The following is a 17551-nucleotide window of genomic DNA, read 5'->3' as shown; positions in this document are numbered from 1 at the left end:
GCGACTGGTCTTGATCCCTAAGTTTCGTTTTCAGAGAGTGGGCAGCAGGGCCTTCTCTGTAGTGGCCGGTAGGCTGTGGGATAGTCTTACCCTTAAGCCTAAATTCACTGAGAACCACCTAGCCTTCCGTCGTCTACTCAAGACTATTCTTTTCTGCTGATTCTCTCGTGTCCTTCTGCGGCATTGCTATGTACTTCTCCGCCCCAAGGTGCCTTCAGGCGTACGTGCGCGCTACAAGTGTTTTTAACCTAACATAACATCATTTGGTCCCATTACCTTTCTTTTTAAAAGAACATTCTTTTAGTTTTTATTTACTGTGATTCTGTTTGGTCATACTCGACCATATACAAGTTAAAACAAAAGGAAAAGAAGAAAACACATAATTTACAGATATATACCCTTGTATCAGAAGAAAATACAATTTTAAAACAAAGGAATTCAACATTATAATCGTCACAGAATGTACGTAAAGGCAAAAGGAGAATACAAGTGCGGATTACCATCTTAACTTAATCAGACCTGCCTCGTGCATGATTTTAATACCAGCAATGCTGGCAATGATGTCCCCCTACTCGAAATCCTCGCAAAAAAGTATTCTGTTTCCAATTATGCGAAATGATGTCTGAATCGCCCTAGTCATAAAGTTCTAGTTGTTCTCAGAGCAGGGCAATTCAAAATGATGTGCTCTCTGTTCTGTTGCACATCTTGGTTTTTGCATAACGCACAGCCATCACCTATTTCCCCACTCAAAGATCTAACCTGGCAGATCCCACTAGTAGGGAGTAGGTTTATCCTATATCTAAGGAATTGACCAGCCCAATATGCATTTTGAAATGTTTTCAGATATTTTGGGATATTTCCCGGAGCTTATCGAGCGGCGATAGACTATTATACTGTCTTATCTTAGTGATTGTGATTATCCAATCACCTCTTAGCAGGATCTTCTTTGCTGCATTCGGGCACTTTATAAGATCATTAGTTGATTACTCTAAACAATTCAGAATCCCATCAGCTCTTTTCCTCAAATTAATCAGGACACTAGGTGGTGAAAAATGCAAAATACCTGACAGATCTTCATGCAGTGAGCCCTTCAGAGGAGCTAGCAACCTTCTGTATATTGGGGGGATTCTCCAGTCTAGTAAGCAGCTCAATGAGGTTAGGCCCAACTCGAATCTCAATGAAGCCATAGGTACACAGTCCAGGTAAACCCAATGCACGCTTCCATACCCAAGAGTCAATGTTGTCATAGGGAAGCAATCAGAGTTTATGATTAATCTCTGTACCATTTAGCAGGCCTGGGACCACCTTCATACCTTTCCACCAATATGAGGACTCTTCCTCAAGCCTGTCTTGTGCAGCTGTCTTCAGTTTCCCTCACCCCTCGTGTTGTAAATGGAAGTTCTCAAGAAGCTCTGTTCTTTACTACTTCAAAACTTAAGAACTTTAAGAACCCTTTCAATTATTTTTGAAAATAGAGTTTTTGTCTTTTCAACAAAAGCAGCATTCTGAAGTCACTGATGGTGTGGTTACTCCGGCAGCTTGGAACCCTTCATCCAGCGGTTTGGTGGGCTGTTGTTAGAATGTACACTAAAGAGACAAATATGAGGAATAGAAAAAAGGACTTATTAAAAATTGCAACAAGTGCAACCAGAAAAGCGTTTCAGAAGATGGCCTCAGCTGAAGTGTATTTAGTGCCTACATACAGCTCACTATGCAGGCACCTGTTGTATCGGTGAAGGCTTTTCAACCAGGACTTTGATATGCGGGGGTTACTGCATACTCTGCTTTCTAAGTGAGACACCCTCGGAATCTGAAACAGTGCCCGTGGAGGTGACATTGAGGTTAATAGGTGACCTTACCATTCCACTCCTGTGTACCCTCAACACCAGCTGCCTCAACATCAGCTTAAATCCTGGCCACGGGGACCTCGTGGTCAGCTACATCTTTGGCGCAGACCTGAAAGTCAGTGAAACCACAAGTATTTGTATTGCCCATGGCGCATACCTAAATGTTGAGGTCAATGACCTCCACAACTATGAAGTGAGAGGGAGACAATAAATCTGAGGAGGGCCCTGACATGTGACTGTGAAAACCTTGACGTCAATATTCTTGAGGTGAGCTGCCAAGGGATCCAAAGCCAATTTTAAAGTAAAAAATAGATCCGATTGTACCTCCTTTCATTCTAGCAAGGAATGCAGGAAAGTTGCCAGCCGATTGCATTGGATTATAAACGAGGAAGACAGCGATATACAGCTAATCATCACTACATTCCTTGGGGCAGAACAGCCACGCTAGGACCATGATAAAATGTCAGTGTTTCCACAGGATCTTTTGTTTAACATTTATTGTATTATTACAATCAGTTCTACGTTGATTCCCCGCAGGCTGATTTAACCGCATCCCGTTTGCCCGGGTCCGATCACGGCAGTGTGGGGAATCATTTTTACCTTTGTGGCGTCCCCTTCCCTACAGTTCCCTAATGTGGGGTACACCATTGCAACCCCTGTTCCCTACCTCCCCTCTTCCCCCCCATTCCCAAAAAAATATCATGCAGGGACAATCCCGCCATCCCTGAACTCCTATTCCCCTGACTCACCCTTCATTCCTGACAACATACACGCACAAACACACACACATAAACACACCCGTACCCCACCCCACACCACCTCCCTACGGCACTGTCCACGCCAGTATTGCATGCGCTGTTCTCCGCCAGGCCACCGTTCGTTGATGTTAGCCTGTCAGGGAATTTCTTTCGAACAACTCGGCCAGAACTATTAGGATCAGCCAACAATGTGAGAAATCCACTACTGCGAGGATCCAAAGCTAAAATAGCTTGTTCTGTGGGATGCATGTTTTAGTTCTTTTTGCCCTACCAGAGGAAATTATGCATTTTCCTATCAGGATGAGCTCACCTAGAAGTAGAGCCCAATGGGAAATGCCAGACAAATCTCCTCTGACCAAAGGTACCCATGCCAACCCCAGACTCCTGTTTCTGCCCCCTTGGGTGTCATCGGTGAGACGCTGCTGAGGTTCAGCTATCTCTTTAGACTCAGGCAGAGAGAGCAAAATCACATCTTGATTAGCTTACCCACTTACGCCGAAACACCAAGTGTTCCAAAGTTTGCTAACAATGTGAGAAAATCTCTGAGCACTATTGCATGCTTGTTCCACGGCATAAATTATCATGTGACCTTCTCCAGATTTACGATGGTCCTTCACCCCTGATTATGCTGGCTAGGGATAATGTGAGTTGAATTCCAAACTTCTGGAGGGCTAAATAATCAGCAACCACGTTCGACGGGATGTCAACCAATTGGGAACACTGTCCAACATTACCTCAGGCAATAAATACAAGAAATACATAATTCACACACAACATATGCAACGACAGTCACAATCACATTTTAGTTCTTTTTGCCACGTCAGAAGAAAAAAAACATTTGCATATAAATCCATTCCCACCTACCCATAAGGGCAATATAGCCTGAACCCGCAGGCAAAACTCTTCTGAGCAACAGTACCAACAGCAACATTAGGCTTCCTGAGGAATGTTTTCCTCTTTCCTCTTCCTCGCCTCTGTCTATATATGTATTTATTATGTTGTGGTGATCAAATTTCCATGCCCAAACAGTTCATGAACATCCAGTGGGGTGAAACCACAGTGCCGACTCACCATACCTGAGGATCTTGCCTTAAAACTCTGCAGGAGCCATCTCTATACCTGTACTGCAGCTTTGCAAGGTGCCTCCTGGCATCGCATTTTGCGATTGTCTCTTTCATATGTTGGTCCGACGCCTCAGACCGGCAACACTTAATGTGGTGTGGTTGACCCCATTACAATCAAACTTGCTCTAATTGATCTTTTTCTAAGCTCCAGGGCACTTTTTCACAGTATATTGCACAGTTTCCTTCTCCAGGGCCGACCTCTGAAGGGTCAGAATGACACTCGCACAGCACCTGAGGAAGATTCTAGATACTTGTCACAGATGGAACACATAAGCAAATGACATGCCATTGTGCCAACTTCTTCAGGGGCTTTAGATGTAGGCATGTCAAAGGAAAGGAAACAACGATTGTGAGAGTGGAGAAGATATAATGCAAGTCCCTTTGAAAACACTGCCCTTTACCTAGGGGGTAAATGTGGCCCTTTATCTAGGGGGTAAATGTGTCCCTTTATCAAGGGGGTAAATGTGGCCCTTTGCCTATGGGGTAAATTAGTAAAAAGGAAGGCCCGGGAGAAGGTTTCAAGAGTGGCCAAGTTTACGAGGGCAAAAGCAGTGGTGAGGGTTGTGGTAGTTCCGGAATGGCACATCTTCCTTATGTTATTAGGTTAAGTCCTGGAGCAGTCATGTTGGAGGTTATGAAGTGGTGGAGCTTGGGTTCACTGTCAAAGAGGATCCCCAGTCTGAGAGCCTACAGGGCAGGCATGAGGAGGTCATGGGAAAAAGATAGTGGGGATGGACAGAGGGGTGGGCAGTTGGAGGCAGCGGCATAGATGTGACTTTGGTCTTGTGGAGTTCAGCAAGAAACACCAAAGCACCATTCATTGGGAGGTAGGAGAGGGACAGACATCTGCATGGGAAGTTCAGGATAGTTCAGAATAAAAGGAGGGAAAGGAGGAGGAGAAACTAGTAGAAGTCAAAGAAGAAGATGAGCTATCCAAGAAAAGTACTGTAGACAGTAAAGAGTAATGTACCAAGCACACAGCCTTGAGGGGCTCTGACTGTCAGAGTGGTAGGATTAGTGGTGTGCGGGTTTCCCGAGATAGAGCAGTAGCAGTCGGAGATGTAAGAGGCTATTGTGGCATGGGCAGTATTCTGGATGTTGAGGGAGGAGATAGTAAAGAGGAGACAAGTTAGTATGGAAGATTCACAGCCTCAAAGGCTGTGCTAGAGGTCTATAAGGGTGGGATTGCCTGAAGACTAGTGGAGAGTTTGTGACAATACAGACAAAAAGACATGCAGGGAGGCAGTGGGGGGAGTGAAGAGGGAATGAACAAATACACTGAAGTTTAGGAGATACTGTTCAAACAGAAAGTGGTCAATGGGGAATATGAAAGCGATAAGAGAGGATGATGGCAGGATTAGAGCTATCAAGCTACCATGGATGTCTGCTGATTAGTTGTGGAGAGAGCAAAGAGAGTGGTAAGAATGAATGGAGTCCAGTTAGAGACAGTTTGCAGATGAGCTTAGACGAAGGTTGAAGCCTCGCATAGGTGGGATGGAGCCTCAGTAGTAGAGAGCCCAGAAGGAGTTCTTGCTGGATCTGACCACATTGACATTAACACCCAGATGAGTAGTAGTAGTAAATATTTTAATTCCGGAAACAAGTTCAATAAAAGCACAGAATAAAAAAACATAACTAAAAACAAACAATTCGTTTTGGTTTATCAATAAAATCATCCATAATCAGACTAATAAACGTACATAAAAACGAACTGTGTATAGTTACCTTTGTGATTAAAAAGGAGGAGTGTACATACATATTTGAATTTCTCATATCAGATTCTAAACAAGTATAGCAAAATCATCTCCCTAGTATTCAATCCTCTGTATTGTTGAACGGCCACAAAACAGTGACTCATAGCTATACTCATATTTCCACATGGCTGACAGAAGCGGTCAACGACTCTTGTCAAACCAGATCCATCTCGCCAGAGCTCAAACAAGCAGTGGTTATTCTGCTTTTGAAGCCGGCCAATTTTCTGCCTATTTCTTTGTTATCCTTCTTCATGAAGGTGTTGGAATCCCTTGTCTCCCCTTACTCACCTCTTTTCTGGAGCATTCCTCTTTTTTGAACTCCTACCAGTCTGCCTTTCGTCCGGGCCGAGGGACGGAAAGCGTCTTGGTCTCAGTGCATGACGACCTTTGCCTGTTGGCTGATAGAGGTGGAACAGGAGCCCTTATCTTATTAGACTTATCGGCCACGTTCGATACAGTGGACCATCAGATATTACTGGATCGTTTGGCAGTGGCCAGTCTTTCCAGTCAAGTGTTGGCCTGATTTGCTTCTTTTCTGGCCGACTGTAGCCAACCACTAACACTCGCCTCTTTTCTTTCAGCTGCTTTGGTCCTGCTGTTTGGGGTTCCCCAGGGCTCAGCCTTGTCCCCAGCCATCTTAAACATCTATATTCAGCCTCTTGTTTTGCTCATCCGCTCTTACGGCTTCAGGTGTTACTTCTATGCTGATGATACGCAAATCATCGTCTGGTTGGATTCTACACAACCGGGCCTCGCGTCTCAGTTTAGGAGTTGCCTGCTGGCCGTGAGTAAGTGGATGGGAAGCAATTGGCTGAAATTGAACAGGGACAGGATGGAGGTCCTGGTGGTGTACCCCCCACACGGCCCTCAAGCAGTTGTCTCCACATCTGCTTCAACCTTGTATCCTGCCTTTTGGCCCACAGAACTTGGCCCATGTCCCTCCCCGGTATTGGAGGTAAAAAACTTGAGAGTAATCTTCTCTGCCTCCCTATCGATGGACGGTCAAGTTGGGGCCATCTGTAAAACAGGATTCTTTCAACTACGAGTTCTTCGCACGGTCTTGCCATTTCTTCCTATGTGACTTAGGCCCATAGTCACAGCCTCCATATTGTTAAGTCGGCTGCATTATTGTAACTCTCTTTTTTTGGCCTAGCCTCTGTATCTCCTCCATCGGTTGCAGCTCCTTCAAAATTATGCGGGCCGTATTTGTAGAGTGCCCATATCTCTCCCACTCTCTGATCACTGCAATGGCTCCTGGTTCTCCAGCGGGTTCGATTTAAATCACTGGTGATAGTGCATCTGGCACTCAATGGTTCTGGTGCTGAATATCTCCAGGAAAAGTTCTGTCCTTATGTACCCTCTTTCGAACTACGGTCTAAGGGCTCCTGCTTCTGGTGGTTCCTCGCTATCAGTTTGAGCGGGTGGGGTGGCTGCTCTTTCTCTGTGGTGGCTGCTAAATTGTGGAACTCCCTGCCTGCCTCATTAGGGGGTACAAAAAAATCTCCTCTCTTCATCTCAGTGCCAAGATGCTTCGGTGTGCGTGCGCTTTATAAAATCAATTCACATAACATAACATACATATGCAGTTTATTACAGTGGAGCCAGTCATAGAAATGAAGGACTGACACTGCACATAGTCTGTCTTTCATTTCTATCATGTGGCAGAAGGAGGAATCCTAGGAAGTAGAGCAGTGGAGGCCAGTGACAAAGCTAAGTGCGGCTCAGGAGGATTTAGGAGGGAAGTAGTATTTTGGAGGCCACCAGAGCACTGGAGCATGTGAGCAGAGGGAAGTAAGAGGGACTCAGGGAGGAAGGTGCCGGCCACTGGATGGATCATGGGATTCGACCTGCGTTCCTCCACGCCTGATTGGCTTGCACCTTCTATCCATGTGCTAATGCTATTTATTTACTTACATTCTTAGCCTGACAATATAGAATATTCAAAGCCTGTGGCTCTATAAAAGATACCAACACTGGGGAAATGTAGTTTAATGTTAGTGAACTTTTTGTGTTCGGACATCTACAGCATTATGCTTACCTTTAATTTTATCTTCATGTTTTTATTCCCTGTCCAGATCTGTTGGAGAAAAGTGACATTAAGGTGACTGATCTGCCAACGGCTGTGAACTCAGTACATCGTCCCAGGTTGGCATAAGCTCCTGCTTAATCAGTTGATCAATAAGCCTGAGTTATATGGTTTTACTGCGTTTTCTGCATAGGCGCAGCAAGTTTTAGCTCGACTCTATCCCTAACATGAATCTGTTCTAGGTAGCAGCCTCCATTTCATATCAACCTCCAATCCTAAAATGGATGCCAACACAATTCTAAAATGGATGCCAACTTGTTGGCTCCAGTGAGCACAGAGACACGCTCACTAGATCTTTAAAACAAAACTCATTTTTTTATCAGGAAAGTGGGACTGGGAAGTTCTTGTACCTGATGTTTTTCTAAAGGTTTTCATGGTCTTGTAAATCTTTGTCATATATTTTCCAGCGTTTATTTCTGTGGACGTGGTGGATGGTAGGCTAACTATGGCCACAGCTTTGATAATTAAGCTCGATGACTCTTTCAACCTGCACTAAGTTTGTACCAACAGCCAGTCAACAAAATCCCTTTGGTCGCTTACTCTTTTAAGTGGTTGTTGTCTGTCAGAAAGAGGTGTGCGAGGTGTAAGAAGATGCATTAAACTGTAACATTTAATGGGATTCATTAAAAAGCAATAGACCCTCAGACACCTTTTTTTATTTGGAACTTGTATTTCATCTGGAACTTGTTACTGGAGGCAAAACCACCAATCCCAAAATGAGGCCTTAAGTGTCCCTTGTTTGTGGCTCAGCACAGTTCCTCACTCAAGGATTTCTCACTCGTGGTTCGCGCCTCGTTTAATACATTTTGATCATCCCAAGGAAGGCTGATTATATACTTTCATATACTCTCTTAACCACCTTGGGAGCTAATTATCAATTTGCAAACATTTAGCAGTTCAGATGTCTGCAATCCAGAGGCTGTCAGAGGGTTTCATCTCCTGCTAGAGGGACCATCAAGAAAACAGGGGTACACTGGCCTGTAGGGAACTCTGGAGATTTCCCGGTAGGTCTCTGCACCCTGGGCAGGGGTGCACTGGCCAGTAGGGAACTCTGGAGATTTCCCGGTAGGCCTCTAGGCCTCTGCACCCTGGGCAGGGGTGCACTGGCCTATATGGAACTCTGGAGATTTCCCGGTAGGCCTCTGCACCCTGGGCAGGGATGCACTGGCCTATATGGAACTCTGGAGATTTCCCGGTAGGCCTCTGCACCCTGAGCAGGAGTGGACTGGCCAGTAGGGAACTCTGGAGATTTCCCAGTAGGCCTCTGCACCCTGGGCAGGGGTGCACTGGCCTATATGGAACTCTGGAGATTTCCCGGTAGGCCTCTGCACCCTGGGCATGGGTGCACTGGCCTATATGGAACTCTGGAGATTTCCCGGTAGGCCTCTGCACCCTGGGCAGGGGTGCACTGGCCTATATGGAACTCTGGAGATTTCCCGGTAGGCCTCTGCACCCTGGGCAGGGATGCACTGGCCTATATGGAACTCTGGAGATTTCCCGTGGACTGGCCAGTAGGGAACTCTGGAGATTTCCCGGTAAGCCTCTGCACCCTGGGCAGGGGTGCACTGGCCTATATGGAACTCTGGAGATTTCCCGGTAGGCCTCTGCACCCTGGGCAGGAGTGGACTGGCCAGTAGGGAACTCTGGAGATTTCTCCGGTAGGCCTCTGCACCCTGAGCAGGGGTGGACTGGCCTGTAGGGAACTCTGGAGATTTCCCGGTAGGCCTCTGCACCCTGGGCCTCTTTTGTGTGGTCATTTCCACATTTCCCCATACGAAAAGGGTTGTGCCTGCTTAAAATGTGTAATATGGGGCCACTTTGACTATTATTCCCAGTCCACCCATGCATGTTAAGCCTGTCAGTAAAAGGCTCAAGGCTAATGTGGGAGCAGGCGAGAGAGGCAGTGGCCAAGAGCAACTAAACATCCATATAGCTTAGTGGAATGATTAACTTAACGAATGTTAAAGCATCTAAGTTGTCTTAAACTGCATGTCCTTTTTAACTGCAGCTTAAGTGCCCAGGCAAGGGCTGAGAGCTTTCCTGCACCCCAGACTTCCAAGCTGCCAAGTAATGGAGGCTATGGCGAAAGACAAGCTAAGAAGGACCTACTGCCCAGGTAAGGGCACATGATCAGAGGGCAAATGGATTACTGCCCAGTGGAAGTAAATGTTCTATAAATTGTCTTTTCAGTCTGATACCTTGCCATTGGCTTTTGATTCTGTTATTCTGCAGCACCTATCCTGGCTGGCATTGTCATTAACCGTTAGCACCCCGGTGGGGTTGGCCAATAAGTGCCTGAAGGCTCAGAGTGGAGCAAAAGCCATTGAGGAGGGTCAAGGGAACCTAATGCTCGGTAGTGCTGCCACCCCTTTACCTTTTAATGCCTTTAGCACCTGTCCCAGTGTTAGTTGGTCACCCAAAAATCAGACTGTGAGAGAAAGAAAGCCTCAGGCCGCGTTATCGGAGTAACATTGCAGCCAAAGCAGAGAGGAACAACTGAGAAGCAGGCCGAGTGCATCGCAGGGGTGTGTGGGGGCAGAGGATAGAGCAAGCGGTACATGAAAAATGGCAAGGGAGGGCCTAGAGCAGCCCAGTGATTCCACAGAGGGTCAAGCGGGGGAACCGAGAAAGTAAGCTAGGCATGGAAGAGGCTAGTAGAAACTGGGGGCATTCGGAATAGGCTTGTCATCCGGGAAAGAGACATTTCTGTCACACTTGCAGTGATCAGTGCCCAGAACCTCTCATTCCTGATTCTCTAAACCATCACAAAAGTCCTTAAATAGATAGGATACGAACATGAAGCTCTCCGCCAATTTCCGGGCATAAATATGCCAGTATTTCCAGGCACCATACTGAATGCCTGCTTTTTTTTTAATTTAAGGGAACACATCACAGTGCATCTTTGGAACAGTGGGATGAATATTCAGTGACCTTTATTCATGTATTCCACACACATATTGAAGTTCCTGTTTAGCAGATCCTTTTTTCAACCAATGTGTCAGTAGCTTAGTGAACGTACTGCTGCACATTGTTGTCATTTCACCACAACCAAATGGCCAGCAGTAATAACTTGCCCTGGGGCCAGGCCCGCCCCATTACAGGAAGCGATATTACATGACCTTTCAACCCAGTTATGTCAAAAGAATTGACGTCAAGCTGCGTTTCAGCCTTTTGAGAACCTCAAGTAATTGACGAATTCCTGCAAGAGGTGTGAAAACTGATAACTAACTTCAAGCATTTACAAAAAGCAAGAAAAGGCAAAACCTCTGGAGGATGCCCCATCCATCGGGTATGGTGTCATAAAAGTATGCACATTAGGCGCCTGGTGGCTGCTGCGGGATGGTATTTGTGATCACGATCAGTTATAGAGCATTTTACTTTTGCATAATTCGTTTTTGTAAAAAGTCCCCACAATCTCAAACCCCCTTTTGGTGGGTCAGACTTATGCCACCTCCCTCGATGAGGTTAATTCAAGAACCATACAGATGCCTTCACCTTCAAAGGTCGCTCCGTCTCCAGATGAGTCGTTTTCCTGGGATTTGTCTGTCACTGGTAACCAGGCTCGGATTGGAATATAGGGCAATAGGGCAATGCCCGAGCCAAAAACACAAAATGCTAGTGTGGGCCCTTTTTTGGTCAAAGTGGGCCACTTTTTGGCCCATTTGTGCCAGTTTGATAAATTCATTCACCATTCGGCTAGTCGTTTTGAACAGTGTTACTGAACACATTTTCTTTAAAATGCACAATTTGCATCCGATTATTTTCAAAATCCTGCCTGTACTACTCAAACAATCTATCACAAAATTGCCATTTAGAACTGTGTGCCACTTTTTCATTGGTGCCCGAGGCAATTCTATGTCCCATTCGACCCTGCTGGTAACACTGCATGCAGAGGTCCCAAGCCAGCCTGCAACATCCATCATCGACTCGCCTGCTCCCTGCATGTCACTGGCTTTCCCAGTGTTGGTGTACCTCTGCCCACATCTTCCAACAGCAAGAGAGCCTCTTAACGAGTTGAATTCCGATGAGGCTTATGCCTACTCATTCTATCAGGGTCCTTTCAGTGAATGATCTTGGTGTCCATTCAGTTGTGTTGTGGGCCCCTGTACATTCCCAGCACAGATGAAGTACTCACAGAGGGCAGGATCGGGGCCACCGCTGCCGAAACTACATGCTGGCTCTCTGTCCTTAGGGGTTGTTTGTGCTTTTAGTCGTTCAAAGCCAATATGTCTGGACACCTAAAAGATTAATCCCAAACAAAAGAGAAGAGTTCATATTTTAAGAAAGCCGAGTTCTAAGTGGACTCCTGCAATTGTGGTATAGCTCCCACTAGGATAGCTCAGGGGAAACGTTCTGGTCTTGTAAACAAGACTACAGTGAGCAGCATGGGTTTGGTACCCAGTCCCAGTACTGCGCTTAGGAGCTGGAGTCCGGCATCAATGGTAATATAGGAAACCCATGTTTTCCCCCTATCTCTTGTAGTATAGGTTATTTCACTCCTTTGCTAGGATGGAGGGTACATGGATTATGACCTTTTCCATTAGATATGCCTTTTAACTCCCACATCCCTTTCCAGTTTACTACCTTTCAGTATCACTTTCGCTCATTCTCTAAGCATTATCCTATTTCGTTTCTTATCATATATCACTCCCACCCAGCACCCTCTCTACCTTTTGTGTGGATCTTGATGCACTCCTTTCATCCTTGCTTCCTCTTTACTCAGTCTGTTTTCTTCTTGGAGACTTTAACCTTCATCTATCTACTTTTCATTCATCCTCTCTTTTTCTTTCGATACTGGACTCATTTAATATTTCCCAATATCCAACACCTCCTTCTCACACTTCTGGTTCCCTTCGGTCCTTCATCGAATCCTCCTCCACCTTGGTTGACCCTGGATCGCTTTTCACTGCTCTCATCACTGAGACATGCTGCGCGTCAGTGAAAAAAAACACTAACCTCCTGATATTGTATCTCTTTCTACTATTCATACTACACATGACTTGCCCCTGCTCTCTGCCAAAAAAACTCTATTTCCCCAATCTTATTCTCTCATACTCTTCATCATCTCTTTCAACTTCTTTAAAGCATTCTTTCCCTTTCTCTCCCGACCCTTCCCTTTCCTCTTCCCTTTCTCCTACAGACGTTGCAAACTATTTAATCACTAAAGTGGCGTTTTTACTATCTTCTTAATCGAAGCCTAGCAACTCTTCTTTTGTGTCTCCTCCTATTTCTTCATCCCTACTACTTCTTCGCTCTTCTATCAGAGTCTGATGCTTCCTCTTATCTTCCTTGGGCTCACCCTACTGCTTCACCCCGCGGCCCAATTCCTTCCCCTTCCCTCTTATTACCCAGCTTTTTCCTCCCTTCTATCTTATCTAACTTCCCTTATTAATCTGTCCCTTTCTTCTGCTACTTTTCCTGCTGAATTGAAGGTGCTCTCATTCTTCCACTCTTTAAAAAACCTTCTCTGAAAATGTTCATACCGTCAAGCTATCATCCAATCTCACTTCTTTCATATCTCACTAAAATTGTAGAACTTGTTGTTTACACCCAAGTCCCATCTTATCTTGACCATAACTCTATTCTCCCTCCAAATCAGTCAGGTTTCCATCTGTTTCCTTTCACATTGTTCTTCTCTACTTGATCTTTCAGCCGCTTTTGTTATGGTTGACCACTCAACTCTCCTCTAAATTCAATTAGATTTTTCCCAGTACGGTTCTTGCTTAGGTTAAGTCCTATTTGTCTGATTATTCCTTTTCAGTCACTTGGGGTGGCATAAGGTCCCCTGTGGTCCTGCTCGCACAAGGTGTACCCCAAGGCTCGACCCTGGGTCCTCTGTTCTCTATTATTTCTTCCTTTGGGATTTCCTTACATTTTTATGCTGACAACTCTCAGCTCTTTATTTCTTTTTTCGGATACCCATCACACTACTATTTCTGACTGTCTTCTTGCCATTCAAACCTGGATGAACTCGCCTTATTTACATCTCAATGGCTCGAAAACAGACATTTTGTTATTTCCTGCATCTTTCATCCCACCTCCTATCCAACTGCCTGATGTTACTGTTCCTCCAGCTTCCCAACCTTTACCATCTTCTGGGCGAAACCTAGGGGTCCTTTTTGATTTTTTACTTTCTTTCTCGACACATATTTTTAACATTGCTGTCCTTTCCATCTTGTCAATATTTGTAATGCTTGCCCCTTTCTCACATTCCATGCCACTAAACTTCTTGTTAGTGCTTTATTCTTGTCTCGTCTTGATTCCTGTTCCTGTCTTCTTGTTGGTCTTCCGGCTTCCTATCTTGCCCCTCTTTGATCGATCTTTAATTCTGAAACTCGCACTCTTTGCAGAATCTCTCCCCTCTCTTCTATTTCTTCAACGGTGTGGTTGCTGGGAGCGTGGCCAACAGCCAAGGTATGAGCACGTAGCGCTCTGAGGCTCCCACACCGCCTGTCGAAATCCTGGTTAAGATCTGACTCCGGAAGCCAAAATATCAACCACGAGTGGGGAAATCAAACCAGAGAGGTTGCCGCTACTTATTAGAGAAACGAGGGACGAGACACTGCTCTGACCCCCAGAGGGATTGGACGAGCGCTCTGCATCGGAGAAGAGAGCTGGTAAATCAAGATGGCCACTGGGACCATCTAGTGGAGCAGAAACTGGCGACTAATCATAGGGCAGTCATCCCCGGATTAACAATCGGTCTGCCAGTGCTGTCAGTGCTCCATTTTGGCGTAAAGTATCTCATCCGGACAAGCGGAGGGTTGGACACCCCACCGGTCAAGGCGACGATCGCTAGGAAAGAGTAGTGGGGCTGGAGCTCTGGACTCTGTGGTGAGGCACCACAAGTGGAGGAGAAGAGGCATATCAGGAGGAGGAATAAAAACACCTTGTTGGACGGAGACCCACAGGACTGCACAGGACACAGAGTGATTGTCCCATAGATCCGGCAGTGGGGGCACAGAACCGGTCTCTACAATGTGCCGACCAGCACGATATGGAACGCACCATCAGCAGAATTCCACAGGACATGAGAGCGGACCAGTGACTACAGAGGAAGAATGCTGAGGCGGCGCACTAGGGAGCGGAGACTGGATACTGCGACCCGGGTTAAGGAAAACGCACGAACGCACAACGACACAGGACACCCGCGGAGGTGAGTCAAGGAAAACGTGGTGAGCGGAGATTGGGGTTGCACAACTCTGGAAGGTCCTAGGGCAGACGCAGACGCCACCACCCACCCCCGGTGCCTGATAGATCAGCAGTGATTAGGGGTGGTGTAGTGAAAAAGACTGGAGGCAGGCCAATAATGGAGGGACAGTGGGTGCGTCCCTCTTCATGGAGATAGATGCAACAGTGGCAGAGGGATTGGAACTGAGGGCCATTTGGACTCTATACCAGCATTGGGATGAAGCCCACAGTAACAACGCCCAGGCCCGTTACGGCCTCAGGTTCTAGAAACAGAAGCATGCAATCCCAAGAGCTGTGTTCACGCATAGGGTCTCGCAGTGACAAAGACGTGGGGGACTGTAATATAAAAGCAGAAGAGAGCCCTTAAAAGAAAACGCAGCACTGCAATCTCAGAGGTATTTCTGCCCGGGAACACAGCCAGAATGGTGAAAGGGCAGCAAAAAATGGAACAATACATGAACATAAGGAGTAAGGTACAGAAACAGGAGGGATTAGAGCGAGGAGCGGAAGGTGCGGCTGAGGGAGGTACAGTTGGAGTGACCCTGGATGCATTGATGGAAGCAATCCAGGCCACAAGGTCGTCTCTGGAAGGGAGTATCAAGGAGGTGGGTGTGGAAGTGTCCCTCGTACGAGCAGATCTTCAAAAGGTTTGTGAACGGGTAACAGAAGTAGAGCAGTGAGTAAGCGCTGTGGAAGATGACCTCCAATGACTCAGAAACCAAGTGGCGGGTCTTGTAGGTGCAACCAGGACCTTGGAAACTAGAGCAGAGGATGCAGAGGGGAGATCCAGGCACTGCAATATCCATCTGGTCGGGATACCAGAAAGGGAAGAGGTACCCAGTGTAGAGCTCTTCGTGGAAAATCTCATCCTAAAGGTGCTGGGATTAAAGGGACTGTCAACATTCGAAAGGGCCCACAGAGTGCCCGGCAGAGCTCCTTCACCAGAGAACCCACCAAGAGTGATAGTGGCAAAGGTCATGAACGTCAGAGACAGGCATGCCATAATGCATGAGACCCACAAGCTGGGGTTCTATAAAGTGGAAAACACGAAACTGCACATCTACCCAGACTTCACGCTGGAGGTGTAACGCCAAAGGAGAACGTGAGGCGGCAACTCAGAGAACTAAATATGAAGTACATGATGTTTTTCACAGCCAAATTGAAGGTCATAGCTAAGGGGAAATCATGGTTCTTCACGTCACCTCAGGAGGTGTGGGCCTGGCTGGACACAACACCACACGGTTTGGGTTACCAGAATGGGAAAGGAGCAGGAAAGTTACAATTGCAATCAGGGGAATGAAGAAGGGCTGAGAGGTGATCGAGTTAAACGCTGGTGGCATAAGTGCCGGTTAAGAGACCAATGGTAGTATCAGTGAAAAGGGAGGGAGAGATGCTGTTTTAGCAGACAGGTGGGAGTGTGGGGCGAAGGGGAGCCCCCGGTTTGGAACCAATGACCGCTTGCCCACAAGGAGAGCGGGGAGGGGTGGAGTAAACTGGCCAAGGGGTCAAAAGCTATGGGAGGGGGGAACCGGACCCCGGCAGGGGAAGGTTAGAAGAGAGGGAAGGGGAGTAAGGAATGGGGACACAGAGTGTGGGGCCGGGATAGGGAGGGGAGAGGGGAAATGGAGAGAAGAGGGGGCTTGGAGTGAAAGGGGTGGGGAGGGCGGGGGGAAGTTTGGGTACACAAACAAGCTGGGCATGGTTCCCGAGTTGGTTACAGCTCAAAATTAAGAGAGGGGGAAGGGAATATATATGAGAAATGGGAAGAGATGGAAATGGTACCGAGGGGAGAACCTGGAGATTAGATTGTCGACCTCAGAGGGGAGGAGGAAATAACAGAGGAAGGAAGGAATGGGAGGGGGATGGGGACTCGTTAGAGTGGGAGGGGACAGCAAACTATATCTGGAACTTGCAATGGGGCTCATGGGCCTCATTACGAATCAGGCGTTAAGGGGTTAACGGCGCCGTAAACGGCGCCAACCCTTAACACCTGATTACAAGGTCCCTTAGCGCCATGGTGAGTTTAACGCCTGCTTTTTGCAGGCGTTAAAATCCATGGCGCTAAGGGACCATGGTGCTAATTACGCCACCGTAATTTACGGTGGCGTAATTAGCGCCTTCCCCACTCCCATTGTGCCCTATGGGGCAAAAATGGGAATGGGGAAGGGTAAAATGGGAAATGGGGATTTACCGCCCCACTCACCTTGGAATGGGGCGGTAAATCCGCCATCCACCATGGTGTAAACATAGTTTACACCATGGTGGTAAGGGTACGACCCAGGCGATAACTTGCCGCCTGGGTCGTAATGAGGCCCATGGACTTGAAGTGTGTAACATCGAACATTCGGGGGTTGGGAACGATCTGAAAGAAACAAAGAGTGGGGGGAATACAGGTAGCCCTGATACAGGAGATGCATTTAATTAGAACAGACCTGGTGGCATTAGGGAGAATATGGGGAGAGCAAGTGATCGGCACGTCCTACCCATCGCAGGTGAGGTGAGTGTTGATTTGGGTGGCAGCGGGAGTACCGATACAGGTGGAAAAGGTTTTGATGGACAGGTGGAAAAGACAGTAGTGCTCTTGGGGAAATTGGAGGGTCAAACAATATGTGTAGCAAACTTGTATGCACCGAATATTGATGACAAGGAATATTTCCCTTCTGTGTTACAAATGATAGGGGCACACAGGGATGGCCTGTTAGTTTGGGAAGGAGATTTAAATTGTCAACTGGATGCAAATTCAAATGGAACTGGAGGGTCAGGGCCCTGCAAAAATCACATGACGGTGGCA

The 17551-nt window shown here is 46.8% G+C and overlaps 1 protein-coding gene and 1 long non-coding RNA gene across 3 annotated transcripts in view; one reads left to right on the top strand and one right to left on the bottom strand.

Moving 5' to 3' along the window:
• The window catches only part of LOC138527558 (uncharacterized), a 167848-nt gene that overhangs the window by 129693 nt on the left and 20604 nt on the right, over positions 1–17551 (bottom strand). The gene's annotated exons all lie outside the window — the stretch shown is intronic.
• SPTBN5 (spectrin beta, non-erythrocytic 5) overlaps positions 1–17551 on the top strand; it is a 1050196-nt gene that overhangs the window by 1014443 nt on the left and 18202 nt on the right. For both annotated transcript variants that reach the window (XM_069638812.1, XM_069638811.1), the window contains exons 64-65: positions 7559–7628; positions 9578–9685. In XM_069638812.1, the coding sequence (XP_069494913.1) occupies positions 7559–7628; positions 9578–9685 (178 nt within the window). The remainder of the gene's footprint in view (positions 1–7558; positions 7629–9577; positions 9686–17551) is intronic.

The sequence above is a fragment of the Ambystoma mexicanum genome, chromosome 14 (genome assembly GCF_040938575.1).
Source record: "Ambystoma mexicanum isolate Mex_15411 chromosome 14, UKY_AmexF1_1, whole genome shotgun sequence".
Taxonomy (NCBI): Eukaryota; Metazoa; Chordata; class Amphibia; order Caudata; family Ambystomatidae; genus Ambystoma; species Ambystoma mexicanum.
The sequence above is the reverse complement of the archived record's forward strand: the minus strand, read 5'-3'. Positions and strand labels throughout refer to the sequence as shown.